Here is a 23,255-nt window from a genome sequence, read left to right as displayed (position 1 = left end):
ATATTGTTACAAACGTAAACAGATTTTCTGTGGCTGGTGTATGAAACAATGAGGATTAGAAGTTCTGATGCCTATTGCTTTTCTAAGAAAATGCTAAAGTAAAGTTGCACGGAAAAAGTGCAAGTTATGTGTGTGATTCCCTTGGGTGAAGCATTTAGAGAGCAGGATAGGCTGAATGTGGCTTTATTGGCCCTCAGCTACAGCATTGTCACAATATATATATATATATATATATATATATATATATATATATATATATACTTTATAATAGTAATGCTAGTGTGGCTGGTTCATCCCTAACAGTGGCACTTTTACCTATTGTGCAACTCTAGCCTCTGTAAGTCGAATTGATATGTTATATACTACTTTTTAATGTCCTTTTTACTCATTGTACAGCGCTGCAAAATACGATGGCACTATATAAAATGATAAATAACCTCATCTGTTCTCTGCAACAGAAATTAGTTTACAGTGACGGGATTTCTGTTTAAAACCAGCATGATTTACATTACTTCATATCTCTTTTGGGGCAGGTGAGTATAAATGTGTAAAAGTGCCTGGCTTTTGGACTCCTATAACGTATATGGTGGACTGGCCAACTTTCCGCAATTGGTTTGAACGTTATAAATAACAAATTGCTTTATGCCTTTTTTTTTTTTACAATCACAGAAACCTCACGCCATGTCTGATTTTTTGCTGCCACCTGCTGGAACCATTACTTTACACACTTGGCAACCGTCCACCTTCCTTTTTTTGATTGTTCACTCTCTGTTTAAAGGGGTTGCTGGGTGGGATATATCCTGCATCCCCCCTTTTTTTACTAGTAGATGGTCTCCTGGACAGCCGTGTTATTTGTGCTCAGCCATGTGAGTGTGAAATGTCTTTTTTGGCAGTTGTGCTTACATGATATTATCATATACAAAACCTCAAGCAGTTTTGCACAACATTAACTGAACTAGTGCTGGAACCCACAGTAATATTTTATCAGTACAGACAAGAGGCACAGCATAAACAGCAATAAAACACTTATCTTAATCTCTTCATATTGTATAATACTGCAAAAGAGCAGTAATAGCTTATTAGTACTATAAACGCCCACTGCAAGAAAGGGTGCAATACCAAGATAACAGAAACCCAAACCGGCACGATTATTTTTCCATTAGAAAGCGGACAGCTTTATCTATTTGGTAAATTCATACTATACTATTCCTTAGATAATCTGTAGGTATCCTTACGCTTATTTTTTAATATCATTTTTTTTTAATAACCATTGCAACATCTTCACACTGTTTGCTGACACGGTCCCTGCTCTCCCCGAAGTTCTCCTAATGACATGATGCAACACCAGGTAATCATAAAGCATCTTGCATCACTGAACGACATCCACCCAGCACCCTTACATCAGACGGGAGAGCCGTAGAGAATAGTAGAGATAATTGTTGGTAACCATGGGCACCAGCGATATATACCCATTTTAAATTTAAGATGTATTTGCCCCAGTCCACATGTTGTGGTCCAGCACGATTCGTAGCAACAATTACTATATAGCAGTAGAATACGGTTGTACCGAGGTGGAAGAAGGCACTTCAATACTGCGGACGCCGGAAACCGGTTCTCTGCAGAGAGGTGGGATATTTCTACCTTTTGGCACAATTCCACTATTTGCGGTATTCAAGTTAGACGGTGGCACCCAATTGTCTGGAAAGGAAAGGACATCCATTTGCAGGAAGGGCAGCCTCTTGGAACGTGCATTTGTTTATAAGTAACCTTAAATGTCTGAGTTTAAGCTTGCAGGAAAACTACATTTTGATTCCAACCAAATAAAGTAAATATCAAATTAGATCACATGCTGTAATCTCCCAGACATCCAACAAGAAGCAGCACAGACACTGGGATGACTAAACGTACAGTCGTCTCTCTCCAGCACTCACGATGACAAGCGTGTGCTCACATGTGCAACACCTCCAAACCGCATGGCTTCCAAACCAGAAAAGTTGGATTTTCCTGCATCCAAAGAAGGCTTGGCTGCATGCTGCGTATATGCTGGTTAAAGGTTAAAGTTCTTTTTTTACAGCTCCCCTTCTATTCCCTTTGTTGGATATTTGGTTAATAAAATTTAAAATTCTGAAACATTCTGAATTCAAATAACACGAGTATGAATGTGAAATCCAAGAATATTGTTCTCAAAAGAAAAAACAAAATGAGAGAATCAAAAATTGAGAATCAACAAACTCTTTAAGGAAGTCTTCTTGCCCAGTGGCATTCTTTTCCAAATGCATGGTGCTGTAACATGTGCTATATTGCATGATCAATGAGACCCCAGCTTTTTAGACCCCACTCTCCTTTGTATATTTCTAAAACCACCCAGGCTAACACGAAGTATTGAGCCACATTTAGATGCTGAAGCAGCAGCAGGATAATGCAAGAAAGCTGAGTTCAGCAAACATTTCGTTCTTCTCCATGTCTCAGAATCCGTGAAACTTGTGAATGTTCGTGTCTTCGTGTCATGCTCCAGTTCCAGCCAAAAACAGCACCATCTTCTGCGCCACTTGGACATTTCCCTACCGACTTCCATCAAGACGTGCCTTGGTCACAACAGGATCGGCTCAGTTATGTTTATCACACAATCCATATCCAAGCCGTTATCAACACACCCGTAATCTCCAGCAGGGGAGGTACTTGAACATTATTAAATACAATTATTGGTGCACGGCGAGAAAGTGTCCAGGTCACTGATCTTGTTTTAATCAGATCTGACACAGATCACTGGCTACATTTATTAAGATGATTTTGTCAATTTTAGATTCCAACTTTTTTTTCTAGATTCCTTTTTTCTTCAACAAGCTTTCAAAGATCCACCAGCCTGGACAAAAATATTTTTTCCTGTCGGATTTAAACACATTGTCTTCTGTTTTTGTAGGCAGGTTTCTCTTCTCTACTTACACCTTGGGAACACCATGCTTTGTAAACAGTTACTAGACTGTATTCCTTACATGTTCCAAGATGACCGAGGTCTCACCAAAGTCAGCATTCGAAATACATAAACTGTTTCAGTTCCGTAAATATTTCCATTTATTTAAGATCCTACTTATAAATGATCATATGAGTAAGTCTGCATTGCTTGTCCATTCTAGATATCTGACTTGAGCAGGTGATAAAGGATTTACGTTTTTTCTTTAATAGTTAAATGTCTGAATATTTTTGGTTGACGAGTCATGGCTGTCTGTTAAATGTAAAGTAGGCCGCCATTTTTAGGTGGAGGACGGGAATCTGGCAGGTTACACGCTGCTCATTGTAACCCCCGGTAACTGATGTCACAAGGATTTGGCAGACTTTTTCACCTGAACTGCTTAATAATCTGAGCTGGTGTCAGCCTCACTAGGACCCAGCGTCAATGCCTCTTGGTAAATAAAGCTACATGTTTGTATATTGGGTTATTATATCCTGCCGCTGTTATCCTCGGTCAGATACATTTCCTCCAGCTCACAATGGTTTGACACCAGAGGACAATCCATGTCTATGGCAGAAATTTGCATTGCCGCCATCATCGAAAGGTTGAGCCACTTTCCTTCATTTTTTGAAGAGCAGCAAGTCTCATGTGTAGCACAGTTCATCGAAAATCCGTTTGCGGTTCTTCACAGAAACATAAGACACGCAGCCACAAGTTTTTCAAATGTTTTAATTACTTTTTTTTTTTTAAATTCATTTAAAAGTTGCGCACCTGTATTTGCTCCTCAAGCTTACATCATTTTATCACGTTTGAGTATGCCTGCTACAGCCTGTCTCCTAGAGCTCCGGCAGAGAACCCAGGTACGGCCTAACAAGCCAAAGCTTCACAGGTACACAGCACCCCATGGAACGCGAGTACGCAGCTTATATAGTATGAACACTACACTTCACAGCGCTTTCATCGCCCAATAGTTTGAACTTTTAAGTGCTGCTATACTTTATACTATTCTTTATAAGTGTTCCCATACAATGTCCACTTGAAGTTGATACTGCTATCATCTACCTATGCATGCTTTGAAGTAGGTACTAACACTCCATTATTGCACCACCATAGGGAACGTTGTTCATTCATTGCATTGAACGCGTTCATGATGGTTTTTGATCAGGTATATTAATATGGCACAAAACCGTAAAAACAGTTATGGCTTCTGATTGCCTTGTTAAGGTTTACTAAACTGAACCGTGAGCAGCATCTTGATTATGGCTTGAAGATGTAAGTCTAAAAAGCCTCATCGACTATTCTTCAGGTTTGTTACCTCGTACTTTCTAAGCATCCAAAATCTATTGCCCGAGACCAGATCTTCTGCCTGACGTTCTTACCTGTAAGAGGTGCTCATCTCTTCTACAGCCATTTAAGATGTTTCTTCCGCCTTGAACAACTCATACAGTCTGGGCACTTCAGTAGCGGCAGCCCCAGAGGAATCAGCTAAGTATAACATTGCCTCAGACTTTAGGGGTAATCTGACCTGCAAATAATATATTTTCTAATTTATCGGTCCCCTTTGTAGACCCCTTCTACCTATCGTAAACCTATTTAGACTGACCTCTGGTACCAGAATAGACTCATCGCAAATTGAAAAAGAAACTATTTACATTCTTGTCAATGAAGAATAATAAAAATGATTAAAAGTAACCACGGTAATATTTTCAAGGTTTCATGTCAGTGGGCTGCGCCAAATTCTGTTTGAGAAAAGATCTACAAAATGTCTTATAATTAATTCTTGCTTCCACCGCCTATCACCTGGCTAAGAAGCCGGAAAAAATCATGTGTGTAACGTGGGGAAATGCACCATTTTGTTGACTCTGATCAACATGGCTGCAGCATCGCATCCCCTTAACACCAGAGAACATCTAGGGATGATTTCTCCGCATCTTTCCAACAAAGATTATTGCATATTAAATCTACTAATATTTAACTTTTCCATGTTGTTGGTAGCCTACGTGCTTTCATTTACATGGGTTATCTGCAAGCACATATAACCTTCAAACCACTTTTTCAATGTCCTCCATTTCAGATGCGCCAATAACATAAGTTGACCCAAGATGGACAAATTATCGCAAATAACCGGCACAAGACTGTCTATTCCACAAAGCAAGTAACATCAACAACCCCCCCCCCCCCAAAAAAAAAAAACAAACTATAGAAATCTATACCAAATCTGCCTCCTCGCAGTTACCTGACTAGTTCCCGGAGTCACAGCAGAATTTGACTGATATTGATGTAGAAAACTGCAAAACAAATAACGTGGCTCTTGTCATGATGTTATTGTGATATTTGGTCAAATTATTTTTTACTGGAAATAACAGACTTTAAGGAAAAAGATAAAATAAGGGTTTTCTTTCAACGACCTAAACAGATGGCAATTAAATTACATTTTTGCGTACATCATTCTTATTGAACTATTTTATTATTCTAATTAAGATCATTTTTTGCGGATTTACCTCAGGGAAGCCATTCACCAGCAGCATACCTGGAAATACATAAAATATTATTAACAAATGGACACAGTGCATACCCCGACCTCCTCCCTGCAAATTATTCTGGACAGAGGATCCCCTTGCGATGTCTGGCGAGCTCTTGCCCCGTCTTACCACCGGCCAGCCGCGCACCGAAGCCGTGAACACCGCGAACCGCACTTAGCTGCGGACACACTGCGACACAACATGGCGCTCGTCCCTGACAGAATTTCAGCACCAGCCACCTATTGGCCACCACGCTCCAGCTCCGCCTCTGCAAGCTTCGGCTCCGCCCTCCGACTGCGTCACCGTTGGTCGCATTTAGAAATAAGAGTTGAAGGCGGCGAAGAGGAAGCTGCGAGATGGCGCCGTGAGGGAAAGCTAGGGGGCATGTGGTGGCCTCACTGGGGGTAACGGACCATCAGAGCGCGGACGCAGTGTAGCTCTACCCCTCACCGGGGTACGGACTGTCCACGCCCCGCAGCGGATACTTGATACACACACGGGATCCTCGCGTGATCTGGGTGCTCGGCTGTGAGAAGATGTCGAGCGGCTGCTCTGATAAAGCTCACGCCGACACAATGAAGGATGAGAAGCCAGTCATGGAGGACAGCGTGGGAGGCGGCGTGCAAGGCTCGGCTGCGCAAAATGGCGGCGGCCTTCCCCAGGCTGAGGAGGCGCCGGGGACAGAGAGAAGTGACTTCCCGCGCATGGGCAGCGAGAGCAACGCGGGGACCCGACCCCAAGAGGAAGCTCCTCGGAAACGATTTCAGATCCCGAGAAAAAGCAGAGATAAGAGAGGTCAATAGAGAAAACTAACGCTTCGGGCACTGAAGTGGCCCCTGGGTGGGTCGGGTAGTGGTACGAGCTAGTGAACAGAGTTATCCTGTAAGCAGGACGTGTGCACCCTCTTCGGGACAGCACCTTGTGTATCGCTGGTTAAAGAATCCGCGCAGTGAGCTCACACGCTCTGAGGAGCGAATGCTGAGTTCAAGACCACGCCCCCGCAGAACCCTGTGTTCTGTGTAAGCATAGTTTTATAAAAGATTAGGCTGCTGCCTCAACCCTCAAGGTTGGGTGTGTAACCATAGGAGGCATTAAGACCACCTTTTTTCACATTTAATACAGCAGATGTCAAAAATGGGCTGCAGTGCTTACCCAATAGAGCCTCATTTACAAATGCACTATGGGAAGCATGTGATAAGTGTGATGCTCAAGCGTATCTTTTAAAGTGGATTTCAGAATTTTTTTTCTTTAGATCTAGAGGTATAGTTTGGAGCCCAATATTAATATTCAATCAAGATCTAGTTATTGCTACTTGGAAAAAATACCTGGCTTTTGTCCAAAGTGAAATAAGATTATATTGTACTGGAAGCTTCCGACTCTATGGTTACATAGAAAATTGTTCCTATTTAGAGTATTGTTTTAGTAATTATTAGCTAGTCTTTTTGGAACGCGTAATTAGGGGCTCATACCTCGTCCCCAGAAGAGTTACAGGTTTTCTAATTTTACATGATTAAGAACCCTTAATGTGGTGAAATGAATACTTTGGGATTCAATAAGTGTTGTTGGTGAAACAGAGATGTTCTATGTTAGTGAGAAACCATTAAAATGCCTGTTGGGAATAGCTTGGGTTCCAGGGAATATCCAGTTTGCAAAACCTGCCTTCTGTGTGGATTTTTTTTATTATGCCAACATATGCTCAATTTCAGAGCGTTTTTTTTCACAATCGTGTCTTTTTTTCCACTAGAGCTAATTTTTAGAGCCATTGACCTGGCATTTTTATTTGTTTTTAAACGTATTTTCAGTTACGTGCATAATATAGTCTCCTCCCACGAGGTCCTGAAATCGAGTCAGTGCTTCGGTTCTGCATGCGTATGGGAAGTAATGATTTAATGATTTTCAACGCTGGCCATGGATGAAGATGTAATCTCTGCTTGTTCTGTTAATCATGGGAGGAAGTGTATTACTCGGTCTATTATTGGACGCGGATCTATGTTTTTAGTAGTAGGCATTTTCTAACAATTGTATGTACGGCGGAGGTAAAATAAACTCTTTCAATATGCGTTTCGCTTTGTCAATTTCATTGCGTGGATCTGAGTTTCTTAACCAGGGATGCCAGGAAAGTACTTTTAAGGGTCACGTTTCGTTTAGCTTGGTGCGTGATCTGTTTAGAAATGGTACTTTGCCAGTAACACTATTTTTATTATTTTTTTTCCTCGTTTTAGCTCAACTAATTAGTTCTGACTCTCGGGAGTTTGAAGAGATTTTGAAAATTCTTCACTCGGCATACTTGGATGCAAACTCCAAGGCAAATTTCACTTACAAATGTGCCCGACTGGTTCATAATGAATTCTTGGAGAAAGAGGTTAGTGAACATGGTGCAGCAATCACTTACAATCACATCTGGACATCAGTCAGGGATCGGAATCTTATCCTTAGTCTCTCGCTACTTCAACCCGACGGTATCCTCGCTACTATCTTACTTTTTATATGATGTTGAGCTATAAACAGGAACCATTTGCATGTAGAATCAACCGGTTAAAGTCTAAAGGAAACCTAGGATGAACGTAGTTCTGGTAAAATCAGCTTATTGGAAACTTTATAACGAGTGAGATGTACGCGGGGAAATGAAGTTAAAAGTATCGTATTTCTATTTTAAGAAAATGCAACCAACAAGGAAAATTGCAACCAATTGATACTTAAACTCCTTTTGTCTTTCTCCCCATCCCGCCTGCCCACGTTCTCTAGTTTACTGAGAAACGAAGGGAGTTGAAAATTGAAGGCCGTCTAGATAAAGAGCTTGCAGAGTCTTATGCGTTTCTTTTGGTTAATCAAGAGCAGGTAAGGAGAGACCGGAGTATTTTAATTAAAAGTTTACTTTGCAGCAATCTTGAGTTTTTTTGTGTCTGGGTTTTTTATTTTTTTTGGATTACAACTCATTTTCTCTGTTAATCCAAAAAATTTCCTCCAAATAGTGTGTGCCCTTTTTTTTTTTTTTTGTGATGAAGAGCGGTTTATTATCCTTGGGTTAATCAGAAGTCCTCGGCGGCTTTTCCAGGACAAGCATGCTATGTTTTGATAAGTTTTCCTGGCGCAAAGTCTATAGATTGAGAGGACTGCCTAAAATCTTTGTAGTGTGTACCAGCAGAAGATGTTCGAGAACGCCCTCGAGTTGGCTTTCACATGAATGCATTTTTTTCTGCTAATAGATACGCTAAATCTCTTGCCTATAATTCTCCCATATTGCACATGGTTGCATATCGGGATACTGAAATTGAAAGTGTCAAGACTAAGCCCTACGAATCGCACCCTTGTAGTACTCTTCTAAGAGTTGCATATGTTTCCAGGCACCCCTGCCTACGATCATCTTTTTCCTTTAAGAGGTCTTTGCTTTGGGGGGGGGGGGAAGCAATAGCTGCAGCAAAAGTAGCCAGTGGCTAAATTAGAAGTCTTGGTTACGTTGGCAATTTCTTTAAAGTGTGACTGTTACACAAAGCATAAGGAAGTCCAAGTGTAGAATTTGCAAATGTAATGAGCACCCAATGCATGACTCTCCGCTTGTGTGGGGAATGGAGAACGCGGACCTGTATGTATCAAGCCACCCAGCTCGTAGATAATGAAACTCTAATGAGCCAGGTACCCCCAGCCCTGGAAATGACAATATTCCACATGGTGCTGTCTCCCAACCAAATGGCTAAACATGCCAAAAAGAAAACAGTAACGTGCTAACATTTCTCGTAAAAACAGTGTAACACCGGCTGCGATGAAATCCAGTGAAATGGGCATTTCAGCCGGTATTACATTTTGTGCTAAACCCCATTCTGTTCTGGTGCAAGTCAAACACATTTTATGCTCGGATAAATATACCGTTTAAAATAGGAGGCAATGCCTATAGTTTATCCTTGGACCAAGAAACTTACGGTCAATGTGAAACGCACTGGCGTGAATGCTGTGTTGAGGAATGGACTGCATGTGGGGAATTCCATATATATCGGTATTTCGCATAACGTGTACCTTGTTATGTTGAAATAAATCCTACGCTGGTGCGATGTTAGGCTGGCGCTTGGGAGCCGCATCATGTACGCACAATAAGCACAACTGAAAGCAAAACATTCAGCCATGAACGGTCCTCATCGGGCAAAATTATTTTGCAAGATGGAGACCGACTCCTGCTGAGGTTTAGAAGGAAGCAGCTGGTCTTCATGTTGAGACGTGTCTTCCACGTGTGCGAAAACTATACCATACCCTGCCGCCGCCTTCCTTTCATAGAGGTGTTAGGAGGTATAATGACCCCATTTGCCCCATCTTTCAGTTTGCAGACGTATTTGGGAAGATCTTGCAGCTGTGCTGTCTGTGGGAAAATAATTCTTCCTACAAATTAGCATCAGAATGTCTGCCTGAGGATATTCTGCTGGTATATAAAGTTAGCTGCCAACTGGCCCTGGGTGTTCTGACCCCCACATGCCGGCAGCAGATGGATCTTGGCTTTCTTGTCCCTCGCTGATCCTTTCTGACTAAACCTGTGACTCCACATCCTTACTCTGTGTCGCTGCGGCATCAGGAGGCAGTAGAAGATTTTTGGTTGGGAATTTAGCGTCCCGTTTTAAAATTGGACATTGAAAAGGGTGATGAGGATTCAAGAAATTTGCCCCCGGAACTGTGAAGCTCTTTATTCTGCAGCTGCTGACAAGAATATAACTGGTTTTAAAGATTAAACCTGTCAGCGTATCAGAGTGGTTTATGTCGGGGAGGCCTTATTTTCACTTACTGGTATATTTGTGATTGATTCTAGGTGCACAGTATGTCAGAACGAGGACTACATGTGGGGCATTCTAGACTGACTACCCTTGGGAAGCCATCCATGGGTAAGGAGAAGACTTCATGGTTGGGTTTCCTGGGTCAGGAATGGCCGTTGGATACATTGTTTTATATCTTTAGGGGTTCTCTATTATTTCCTGTGATCATAAACGTCCCTGCCAGATCTTACCATCCATAGAATTTTATAGACAACATGGAGACGTCCTCCAAGGCTAATGGAAAAGAGATTTCATGTTGGGAGCAAAAAGAAGCCTTTTCATAGTCAGGGCAGTTATAGAAAGACATTCGGAATTATACTAGTTTACCTGCAGCATAGATAACGAATGCCTTTGCGTTTTATAATAAATATCCCAAATTTCAGAAATCTAAAGTGCGAGGGCCTTTGTTGGTCTGCAGATGATACGTGTGTTTAGTTTTCTAAAATGCTGTGTGGTTTGATGATTTCTTCTGTTGATTGATCAATATATTCTTTCCCACAGGGGTGTATCTCTCAAAGTTTGCTGATCTATTACAGCCCAATCCCTTAGAGGCAGGGCTGGCTGGCAATATATTCATATTTAAAGTAATCAAGGTAAATAGCTTGAACGGAGTTGTGTGAAGAGCCTGATTGTAGCTTATTGTAAATTATTTTCAGTGTAAATAAGTACTTTTCTTGTTTGTTGTGTATTTTTCTGGCTCTGTTTTTATCTTTATGAGCAGTCAGAATAGCGATGTCTGTCTGTAGAAAATCATTTCTATATAAAACCCTTCTTGCTGTAAGCAAAGGAACCTGATTCAAAAGTGAAGCTCTACGGCACCCGTTGTCATGGAGGATGCTGAAGAAACACGGATGTGCATTTTTATTTTTAGATGTTTAGGCTAATTGAAGGAACAGATGTTGCAGTGAAAGGAGCTGCTTAGGGTCCTTAGTCATTAGAGGATTGGGCCTGTCTGAAGGTCGTCTGTAATGTCCAAGGGACGAATAACACCAGTGGTTTGTAGCAGCGCTGGCCTCTGTGCTTTCTCCAGAAATTCACTCTGAATACTCTCGTTGCCTTAGTACATTTTTTGCAGTGCAGATATTTTTATGAGGTGTACGTTGTGCTTTCAGTCAGTATTCCCCACTTAATTTTGTTTCCAATGTTGCATAATAGGGAAAGATTAAATACATTTACGACAACATGCGGAATAATCAGATGGACTCCCATGGTGGGTCTTGGGCCTCGGATCCGGCCCCTAAGCATGAATGCCATGTCTTAAAGAACACGAACACGGTGAATTCGTTGCTGAGTTACAGAGCGTTTGAACGTACTCAGGTACTTGTACACGTATTCTCCATCTCAATGCAAACATCGTTTCAATCACCTGCAAGCTAAACGCTTATTCATAGACTTGCCTCGCTGTTATAAGTATGCGGCATCTCAATCCATACACTTTTATCATAAAACGTTTTGGTTATCTGGATAGCCAACGCGTACCATGGTAGACTTTACTTCTGTATCTTAAAAACGGGCGTCTCATTCAATTCTTTGTGGTTAGTTATCTTGTGTTTGTCATGAATAAAAAAGTGACGAGCCAAACACTTCTGGTGGCACGTTGGCTAAATGCCGTCACAGATTCACCTTTCATGAGCTAGAACTGTTCCTGTCCTGCCTCGAAGTGATCTAAAAAGATCACAATTGTAGGCATTCTCCTCAGCTTGTACTTTAGTCATATGCTTTGCTAAAACAGCAGACATATGCCTGTAATCCTGCCTGTCTCATTCTTATACTTAATTATATTATATTTTACATGCCCCCGCTAACAACGTTCTGGTATATAAAAATAACTAAAACCCGGAGCAGGCGACCTGTTTTCAGGTTCTGAAGTATTCTGACTTTGCTTCTCCTGTCTGTAGTATTACTTCTATGAGTACGCCGTCGACGAGATCCGTAACAGACCGAGGCACGTTTGCCCGTATGCAGTTGTGTCCTTTGGTTATCAGGAAGACATGATGCACAGACAGCCGTCCGTCTCGGGGTAAGTAAATCATTGAGAAATGTTTGTTCTATTGGCTGGGTGTTTCGTGTCCTAAACATGTTTGGCGTACGTGATGATTCCATCGTTTGGAAAGTTAATATTGTAGTCGGTACTGTGCGTTATACCAATTGACCGAAAGACTTTTTGTTGTTGGAGCAGAAAAACAATTTACTTTTCTTTATTTCCCTAGAACTGTAAACTTCAACGCTGACAGGAGCAATGGTACGTACTACTTTCTCAAACGCGTATTCAGCTTCGCGCCTTTTCATGAAATATTTGTTATTTCAGTTTATCGAGACTCATTGTAAGTTTTCTACTGGGGATAACTTAAATGACATTTACTGGAACTAATGTTAGAATTTCTTCAGACAGGAGCATCTTTACATTATGGAGAGGACAGCTTCTTAGTAAAGGGAAACTATTGTGCTATGCATCTTTCAAATCCACGAACGGCCCCTTCTTCCCATACAGATTGTGAGTATGTTTGATTTCTCAGGTATTTCTTGCAAGCTGTGGTGTTTAGCACAGAACTAATAAATGATGGAAGACGTTGTAGCCAGTTTATTATTGCTATAGATGTTGAACCCTCGTTGCCGAACAAGCCGGTCCGATGCCCTTTTTGAAATCTAAATTAATCATTCTTCCATAGCCTCCAACTATTAACATTTTCCGTGGATGACCGGTATGTCTGTTTGCCCACCTAAAGCAAATCTCGTTTGGCTAGTGCGGATAAAAAAAAAAGTGTTTCCGGAGTATTAAACAAATCCTTTTAACTTTTTTTCCCTTATATATAAGACCAGAGAAGCTGGACCTGGAAATTCTTGTGCGACTTGACCAGATAAAAAAGAAAATTCCATCAATTTTGTTCTGTAAAGAAACTCACAACAAGCCAAAGGAAGGTGCGTAATTTCTTGTAGTATTCCCTGAAGTATTTGGAGATGGCAAGTAAACCAGAACTAAGCGTTGGTTCGCAGCCTTATTTATCTGTATTTTAATCTTCAACACATGCAGTGTGCGTGCAAAGCGTTCGGATGTGGTGGTGTTTTGTGTCGCTTGCCAAGTGAAATAGATGCGCCAAAACACGGCTTGTATGTAAGGTGTATGCAGCTACTTCACTTAAATGCTTTCTTTTTCATTATAATTACATGTTGCGCTTTAACAGTCATGGTTGGTGGAATATTCAGTCGTCTCTATGAAGTTTGTGACAAAACACGGACTGGAAACCACTTGCAGAGTTTGCTGCAGAAACTCGATAGGGAAAAACTGGTGAGTCCCCTTTCTTTAAACAGATTGCGTTTGATCGCGCTAATTGTACGTGGAGAACCATCGGCAGAATGTTGTGTGTCTAGAATATTAATACCCCTAGTGTTTTATTATCGGTTATTTATGTTATATATTATATTATATATATATATATATATATATAGCCCCAACAATTTACACAGCTATTTCAGCGCTATAGATTAGGTAAAGAGGGCCCTGCAAGGTTATTTACGCAGATACAGGGTAGTCAGAATGTCTGTTTAAAAAGCTCTAGAGATACCAGTGTTCCGGCCGTAAGACGTGCAGCCAAGGCCTCATACGTGTGGTTTATCTTATCACTTATTTCAACATCTTATGTTTTGATTTTCAACAGGCATTGGTTAAACCCTTGGCAGACAAAGGATTTTTATTTCTGTATTTCCCATCGCAAATGACATCGTCGTATAGTAGGTATTTTTTTTTTAATTAACTAAAAAGGGATTATAAAAAATACTAAATGCCAGCCGTCTGTTTTCTAGCGGTGGATTATATCTCTGAGACAGCAGAATAACTGCCCTTCTAAAAGTAACAACTTTGTTTCTCTGCAATACACATCGTATGAAAGAACGTGTGGACCTCGGACATCCTAAAGATGTAGTACTGGTTTAAGCATGACCTCATCACACCTTAAATATTTAATTGTAGGACATTCTTGTACGGCTTTACTATCCCTTCTTACTATCCCTTCGTCACTCCTCCATTTGAAAATGTTGCTGAAACACATGCTCTCATTGTAGGTTCCCAGAGCGGCAAATCCCGCGTCCTTCATGCGCTGTTTATTTACCCCGAGTCGCGGGAAACCCTGACACCCGGTGAGTGCGCTTCGTGGTTCTTTCGTCTTGTTAGTTGTCATGCTGAAATAATACATTTATTTATAATACTTTCCGTGCGCCCCTGATTCAAAATGATTCGCTCTGCTTAGGGGAGACCTGTGAAGCCTTTGCAGCGGATTTTGTGTTCTGTAAATACACTGAATGTTTTTGGATTATTTAGGTGTGACTCTCTTATTCTGTAGTGGACAAATGTCTGCGTCGCTTCTGGTTTTAAGAGATTCGTTACCATTGCTTTGTTAATGTGTCATTTATTGATTTATTTTTAGCTTAAGTACATTTAATAATTGCATTCATTGTTGTTTTTTTTTGTTTTTTTTTCACCAGCTTCACACTTTTCGAAGAGTTCTACCGTCACAGCAGACAACAATATAATCATGCCAGACCTAACAAGCTTTGTGTCCGCTCTGCGCATGGCTCTCCACAAGAGCCAGGGAGATGCCTCTGCCGAGTTAAACATGGTAGTTGAAAAACACATTCGTATATATCTTAAAAGAAAGGCAGAGGGATCTTATAAATACAAAGAGTATGTCCCAAAGCCGTATGACTCTCGCCTGGATTACAAAAAAAGTCTTTATCTGGCTCCCAGAGATAAAAGCCGCATTGAGGAAGATCTGCGTAAATATATGTTAGGACCTGAGGCGTATGTGCTGACGGTGGATAAAGCACAAGAGTTAAGTAGGGAACATCAAAGGTTCCAGCAGTTTAGCCCGGTGTCTGACTACGAACCTATAGAGGAAGACCACGAAGGCCCAAAACCGCTTAGCCGAAAAGGTTCTGCACTGGTGTCCCCTGCTGAAAGTGGCCCCCAAAGAGTAGGTGATCACTCGGATCAGTATGATTTGGACAAGATAACGGGTCTAATTAACTTAATTCAGAGTAGGAAGCAGAATGCGTATAGCAATCCTGAAGCAGCTGAGGTTTCAGTGAGTGGGCTCAAAAGAAAACTTGAAAGTGGAGAGGAGAACGAGTGGAAACACCAAAAAACTGAGGACGTTCATCAAAACTGTAAGTGGAGTTAGTTTTCCATTTTCTTTTATATTGGCTTCCTACATTGGTTATAAGGATTAGTTTCTTGTATTAACCCATGACTGATAATTAAGGATCTTTATTTTGCTGTAGATGCACTTAATAATATGGGTGCATTTCATGAAGTAATATTTCAAGGGGAAGTTCCATTAAAAACAGAACTCTCCTTGGGCTTAAAATCTATTGCTGGATACAGTAATTACCCCCCAGCCCTGGATACAGTAATGTCGGTTGGTGACAAAAACCTGGGTTTATTACATTTTGTGCCAATAATCTCCTTTGATCTGCAGACCTGGAGCCGCCGTTGCTGTCAGTCATGTGATATTTTGGGTGACTTTCCCGGTTCAAACACCACACTGAGCTGATGCTTTATGGCAACGCTAATGAAGTCCGTTCCTCCATAGACTTTCATTAGTCTGACTGTGCTAAAGACCGAGCCATTCTATGGTTCCCCACAGGCAGCATGATAAGGAGTCGGGGTGTTTGTCTAGTAGATTAGAGCTAAAATAACTAAGCAAGAACTCATACAAAAGGCTAATATGCAGCTGCCTGAAAACATATTATAAGCAGAAACTACAACTGGTTTAAACAAGCACAATATTTCTAAAAAAAAAAAAAATGTATTTTTCATGTGATATTAGGAATAAAAACTGTTGGGTGTTTTTTCTTGCTATTGGATAATATGCTGCATATCTAAATACATATAACCCTATGAGATGTTTCCTTTGAGACAATGTTTCTAGACCACGGTAGGAGTCTACTACCAACTTTTATACAGAAATGTGAATAAATGGTATTTATTTGTTAATATAAACCATTCATGTATATCCTCCAAGGTGAGACGTCTGAAAATACACATTCAATGTCCTCTTTTATCTCTGCGCTTGGCGGACAAGACACAGACCTGCGCCAGGAGAATCCTGAATCCCCGATTGATGACTCAACAGACTGTGTTAAAGCACTACTGTCTTGCCTGGCGGACACTTATTTTAACTCTTCACTAACCGACAGTCTAAACAAAGTGTTTGATGGAGAAAGTGAAAATAAAAACCATGAGAATTTTCAGAACAGTGAATACGTTCCCTCCACGCATGACACGGACAGAGACATCTCAAGGCATCACGAAAACAAATTCTATGGAGAATGCGGACCACAAAGCCTTGAGCCTCGAGAAAGTAGCCCAGCCGTTTTGACATCGCCTACGAATGACACCTTTCAGCCCGGGGAAGAAATGATCATTGAAGAAAGTGCGGTAAGAAGAAACAACTCTTTATACGGTCAGAGACCATTTGCCTTTCCATGTGAAAGGCTTCACGTTCTGCCACCCCACCTTTGTCGGCCGGAGGAACATGAAGTCCGTATGGTTGGCGACGGCTTCCTGTTACAATGAGATAGGAGGGATCTTGATCTTAGTCTGACAATGTGGCTTTACTGGACTCGTTGGGAGCAGTGGCATTTGCTGACTCGATGGGGATTCTTTGTTGGTTAAGGTGACGTCCCTTGGTGACATTGAGTGCCCTCAGTCTGTCTAAAGTATGTTACATTAGGTTTGGTTACCCTCGTGTAACAAATGTTTTAATGACTTCCTCTTGATGGCCTTGAGAGGAAGATAGGGGCTAAATCACTAATGAATTGATTCATCCTTACTTCTATTAGTTGTCTGTTTTTTCTGTCTGTGTTTTAGGAGCCACCTTCTGAAAGCATCAGTTCTTGCCCCAGTACTCCAACTGAATGCCTCTACCGCCAGAGCTCTGCTGCGAGTAACACGGAGTCTGGAATGCACTGGAAACTTATTCCGATCACAGGTAGGATACGATGGCAAACGCGAAACATTAAACAAACGTAATGCTTTGTGTGCGTTTACCTTGTATGAAAGGTCGCAATGCAAGACATTTGCTTTTTAGCTGAGATGAGTTTACTCTGTTGTGCTTTATCTGGTCGTTGACCGCCTTAAATTGATCATCCGACTGGGAGAAAAAAATAAGGCATTCCGTTTGGTTTTGGATGCATTTTTTTTTTTTTGACCACTCATTACCCGTTTTCACTAAAATGTGCAATCTCAAACATTCTCTGGAGTGATGAATCGCACTCCGCTACTTGGAAGTCGAATCTGTGTGTGCGGATCACACGGAGATCGCTACCTACCAGAATTATAGCGCCGCCTGTAAAGATTGATGGAGGGGTAATAATGGCCTGGGGCTTTGTGGCCCGGTTTGGGGAGGGCAAGATTGTGGTCCTGCGCACAAAGCAAGGTCCCTGAAGACCCCAGTGAACACCATCAGGACGAACAGGAACTCTGATTACAAGCCAGGTCTTCTGATCCAACCTCTTTCTGTGGGAAACAGAATGACTCTGTCTTAATGACCCAGCCGATGAAGGAACTGACTCCATTAGCATTGTTATAAAGCAGCAGCAGCTCAGTGTGGTGTTTGAGCCAGGAAAACTCACCCAAAATATCACAAATTCCACATCAGAATAAGACCTAATAACCGGTACATTAGGAAAATCGGCAATTATGGATTCTGTGCCAAAACACACGCGACTCCTTCAGTGCCTTGCAGCGCCGGGTTTCCAGGACCGATGCTGGTGTTTTAGGGAGGAAATCTTTGAAACATCTTGGATCTGCTTATTAAGGAATTTCTGGGCACGCTAAACGTCCACCATTTATCTTTTAGCTTCAAGGCTGTGGTGTTATCGCTTCCGGGAAGGTTTGGAATGGCGCGTCTAACATCCTTTTCCACGTGTTTTAGTTTTTCATCTCTTCGTTTAATCTGTTTTATGGAAGTTTTTTTTCTTGAACAGCTTGCTTGTGTGTATTAAATACACTGTGAATTATTTTTCTGTTAACGTCTTTGACTAAGTGAAAGCGTCTGTGAGACTCCTCAGGCTGCGAGTCCTCCATACTAGCATCGTCTTTGGCCAGCAGCCTTTGGGCTTTCGCTTGGTGGGTTAGAGGTACTTGAGAAGCTATAGGTAACCCTCAGATGTTTCATCGTGTTTTCACGGAATCGGTTACATTTTATTCATGTAGCGCCAGCAGATTTCATTGTGGCACAAATAACCTCTTTAGTGAATAGCCATTTGATATGTATCCACAGCAAAATACTCTACATAATCTAAACATACAATACCATAAACCACTCGGTGGTATAACCACATGGAGCTTCTCATGCTGACCGCTATCCATGCTTTATTCTCTGCTGCAGGCCTGGCCATCTCAGAAGAACAGATTGTGTCCCCGGGAGGTGCTCCCCCCGGAGATCCGAGGGCGCTGCACAGGAGGAGGCAGAGAAGTGCCAGCTCCTCGTCGCTTCAGGACAACAGGAAAGAAAGGAGCAAGACACTAAGACTCAAAGGCAATTACAGGGAGCACTCCGCAACGCCGCCAAAGAGGGAGCAGCACTTCAAAGCGAAGCACAAAGACAATGGTCTAATTGAGAATGCGGTAATGGACGCCTACAGAACTTTCTCTGAGAGCCTTCACAAGGTTTTAAAACAGAAAGACGTGGAGTATACCGGCCAAGCACCAGCGCCCCTGCTCTCATCCGACGAGCGCGTCGCCAGACTTTCCGACTGGCTGAACGAGCAGGCGTCCAACATCTCTGTGGACGCGTACGTAGAAGATCTGCGCGAAAAGTTAGACAGTGTCGTTGCTTCCTGTAGTAACCCGAGAGAGCGAATGCATTGTAATGTAGACACTGAAATCAAAACGGAGCCAGAGGTTTCAGAACACGTACGAGAAAACGCTGAATGTGGTCAACCGCAGCCCGTTCAACCCGGAACAGATGCTTCTCAGAATGCGCATCGTTTTTATCGAGCCGAAAAGGAAGATATTAAGCCATTCTCCAAAGACACCGAGCACGACCTTGCTGTAGGACATGCCCTGGACAAGGATAGTGCTCCAGTCCATGACTTCCCAGCGGACGCTCGCGAAAAGCCCGTATCGAGCGTCCCGGAACAACTGTCTGCTTCGCAAACGGCCCTCGTGGACGTGATCAGCCAAATGCACCCCGAGGTGTTCAACAACTTGGTAAAGATATTCACGCACGTGAACAAAAACGTCATCAAATTTTACATTCACGCAGAGGAGGAAAATGCAATTTGTGAAGAAATAAGGGTACGTTTCTTTTTTTTATTTAATAAATTTTTTGGGTGTACGCTAAAGTACGAAAATTTATTTCATGCTTATTTTAAGTTTGACTTCAAGTATATAATGTGTGTGAATGCAGCGTGGCATGGGCTCTACAGCGGAAGTTGCTCTGAGACGAGAGTTTAATTACATAAAACAAAAAAAACTGTGAAATGTAAAAATCTCAATCCATTATTTCACCTTTTTATTAAGCTTGTATAAAGTAAGGTATAGCCTTATAGGGTGTTCAGACCGCACATTTATAGTTTTCATGGGAATGTGAATTGAAATGAAAGATGGAAACTTAAATCAGGGTGACCCAAATGCAGAAAGTTAAAGAAATGGCTTATTATAGAGCATTAACTGCATTTCTGCTTCTAATTTAGGACTATCTTCTGAAACTTGGCAATGCGCAATGCCATCCGGACACGTTTCTGTCGTGCAGCGTGTCCTCAGATAAACTATTAATAATTATTCAGAATGAAGACATCGCTCACTTCATTCATAAGGTAAGAGACGATGTGAATCAGGGGCCTGATGTGTTTCATAATGAGCAAATCTGAAAAAAGTCTCTGTACAATAAAAATGGCATCGATTTGGTTAATCTGTCTCTTAGCCAGCGTTCTTTGAGTGATTCATGCGACGGCCGCAGAACGTTTTAATGAACCGCGCCGTTTTACGTTGACAGATACCGTCTTTAATAACGCTGAAGAAGCTGCCGTGTGTGAGTTTTGCTGGCATCGACTCGCTGGATGATTTGAAAAACTACACTTACAACGAACTGTTTGTCTCCGGGGGGTTTGTCGTGTCTGATGAAACGGTGCTAAATCCTGAAACCATGACAGTTGGTAAGAATTTACCAATCTAAAATATTACTTATTTGTATATGTAATATGGCAAATTAAAAAATTAGCCCTTTTTTTCTATTAAAATAGCCATATCATTATTCACTCTAGTCTTCAAGCGGCGGAAATAGCAAAGCTTGTGATTGGTAAATTGTCGGCTTTCCTAAAGCGGCCAAATTTATACTCAATGTTAATATATTAATCAATGTGGCAGTTAAACTCGCTAAATAAAATGACGATAACCAAATGTTTCCTTTTTTCTCCACAGATGCACTGAAAAAATTCCTCGCGTTTCTGGAAGAAATAGCAATCTCTGCGAAGTGGCAGTGGAAGATTCATTGTAAATTTCAAAAGAAACTCAAGGAATTGGGAAGGTGAGGAGTCTTTTTATTTTTTCTTCGTAACGTTGTCATCGTCTTTTATTTTATACTTATTTAATTCTGCCTTTTTTTCCCGCCCCATGCAGATTAAATGCAAACGCACTGAATATTCTGACTCTCTTAAACACCTATCAAAAGAAACACTTGGTGGAGATTCTCTCGTATCATAATTGCGATTCAAAGACGAGACAAGCTCCGGAGCTGGACTGTTTAATCCGGCTGCAGGTCCAGAACATCCAGCAGCGGCACGTTCTCTTTCTAACAGGTGAAAACCGTCATCGTGTCTGGTAAACGTGGGCCGTGGCTACGCTCTGCTTCATCGTGTTCTATTTTGTTTTGGCAGAAAAGGATCCTTCCTTGTTCCCCAATTATTCCGACAACGGGATTCTGGTCACAAGAATGGAGGATTTTATGCGGAATTTTACGAGCCAAGTTGGTTTCTGTAGTTCAAATCCTGAGGAAAACTGCCTATCCCAGTTGGCGAGAGGAGAGACTCAGACAGGTATCCAAATCTGTATGAATTAATGGCCCCTTTTCTGTTTTCCAAGCAGCGAGCCATCTAGTTCTTTCTGCGCTGGTTGACGGGTGACTTCTTTTTCTAACTGAATTGGATCTGCCGCTTTACAGCTCGATGAAATAAACCTACTTAATGGTGTTACAGCTAAAATAACCAGTATAAACGCGTAGAATTCCACCGCATGAAGGCAGATTTGTGCCAAATATGTTTAGTTAGCCCCCAGAAAAACTATTTAATAACCGAATGCTGTATCGGTGTCAGGTCCACTTTAATATTGTGATTCACTAACCCCTTTATCTCTTATTTGTTGTGAATGAAAATTAAAGGGAAATGTTCAATCATAGAGAATATGAAATAAATGAAATGTTTAGACTGTAGTGTCGTTTCCCTTTAATTTCTAATTACATCAGCAGCTGGCTTGCTTTGTATTAAGTGCAGCGGTTTCCAGATATCTCTCCACTAACGTCCAGGCTTTATCCTGCAACGAACCATTGGGAAGCAAGCTGGGACATCAATAGCAGTGTTTTGTTTTGTTTTTTGCCTGTTCTCTGAAAATCCCAACTTTCACCCCAAAAGGTCCCTCACGGCACCACAAATGATTGAAGATGCCAGCATGCTGATCTCGGAAAGTCTTCTGAGTGAGTAGCGTTTTTAACGTTATAAATTCAGGGCATTCTCTTTTTAATGTAGCTCCAGGAGAAACCGATGTGAAGGAGGAAGAAGATATGTCTCTGGATTCGGAGGACGAGACACCGCAGATAGAAGTTTGCACAGATTCTCTCAAACTTGAACCTCACGCCTTGGAGGGTACTAAGCAGCCGGACTTTATAGCGACCTCTCAGCCCGAGGCTACGGGAAGCATAGCACAAAACCCAACTCCAAATCCCGACCCAACTGAGCTTCATCCGGTAACTCCGGTTTCCACCACGGGCTCCGCTGCCGCAGAAAACAGCACGCCCGCCGCAGACGAAGTGTTGAGTGGTTTCCAGGAATATCCCAACACGCAGCTGGGCATTTCCCAACAGCTCAACCATTTCAACGTCCTCACTCATCAGACATTTCTTCCGGCAATGTACCCCATTCTCGCGAGCCAGACTCAGCCCGGAAATTATTTTCTAAATTCATACAGTCAAGTGCCAGAATCGGACCCCTCGCAAAACTCAGAATGGGAAAAACCATGGCATCTAAAATAGGGTTTTTTTGTTTTTTTTCAGTATATTTGGGGGGAAAAAGATATTTATATATGTATATAAAAAGACTTTTTCTAAGACTCTTCAGTTTCATACAAAGTGAATTATGCATTTTATTATACTTGGCAAGAAAAAGTCCTTTTTTCTTTGTTGCCTCATTTTGAAATTATGGCATGTACCACTAAAAAACATCAACAAGCAAATAAATATTATTTTTTTTTAAGTCCATTGTATTGAAAGGATTGTTTGCACAAATTTTTTTTATTTTTCTTTATATATATATGAACAGTATTTGTGGCTGTTATAATGCAGTTCTAAGTCAAATTTAAACTCCCACAAGCCACACTTTTTTATTTTATGGATACCTCAAAATATTTGTAAATATTTGAAACATTGAAATTTTTGTGTATTTTTTTTTTTTTTTAACTATAGGTACAAAACATTGTTTTAACAGATATTTACACTGACCAAACCTTTATAGACTATGGAAATGGTGCATTCATTCTATAATAAACTTATATGCACTTGGTTGTCTGGTATTATACCTTATTTACTCAAATGCATTGAGTAAAAAAAATATATATATATTATTTAATTTCTGTACACGGTCAATGCTAGAAATGACAGCGCGCACTTTAATGCATGTGGTAGCTGAGCGGCTCCTTTACATTTTTAGTCGACGTTGTAAAATCTGCAGAATTTTGCTTTTGTCCACCTGACGGCTCCTACGTTTACCTACGATCGCTTC

The 23,255-nt window shown here is 41.3% G+C and overlaps 1 protein-coding gene across 1 annotated transcript; it reads left to right on the top strand.

Annotated features, from left to right (window-relative positions):
* The first annotated feature begins 5,674 nt into the window (after positions 1-5,674).
* On the top strand, positions 5,675-22,829 carry TASOR (transcription activation suppressor). The gene is made up of 23 exons (XM_053468701.1): positions 5,675-6,267; positions 7,695-7,834; positions 8,218-8,310; positions 10,262-10,334; positions 10,767-10,858; positions 11,421-11,582; positions 12,164-12,285; positions 12,476-12,507; positions 12,654-12,759; positions 13,081-13,184; positions 13,448-13,551; positions 13,922-13,994; positions 14,325-14,399; positions 14,745-15,425; positions 16,283-16,698; positions 17,131-17,251; positions 18,653-19,563; positions 19,962-20,084; positions 20,264-20,423; positions 20,689-20,794; positions 20,887-21,065; positions 21,144-21,302; positions 22,008-22,829. Exons 1-23 carry the CDS (start codon positions 6,009-6,011, stop codon positions 22,508-22,510), a joined length of 4,794 nt encoding a protein of 1,597 aa, XP_053324676.1. The 5' UTR covers positions 5,675-6,008; the 3' UTR covers positions 22,511-22,829.
* The last annotated feature ends 426 nt before the right edge of the window (positions 22,830-23,255 follow it).

Source organism: Spea bombifrons, chromosome 6, assembly GCF_027358695.1.
Source record: "Spea bombifrons isolate aSpeBom1 chromosome 6, aSpeBom1.2.pri, whole genome shotgun sequence".
In the NCBI taxonomy this organism is placed as follows: Eukaryota; Metazoa; Chordata; class Amphibia; order Anura; family Pelobatidae; genus Spea; species Spea bombifrons.
Note: the sequence above shows the minus strand (reverse complement) of the source record. Positions and strands in the feature narration are given on the sequence as shown.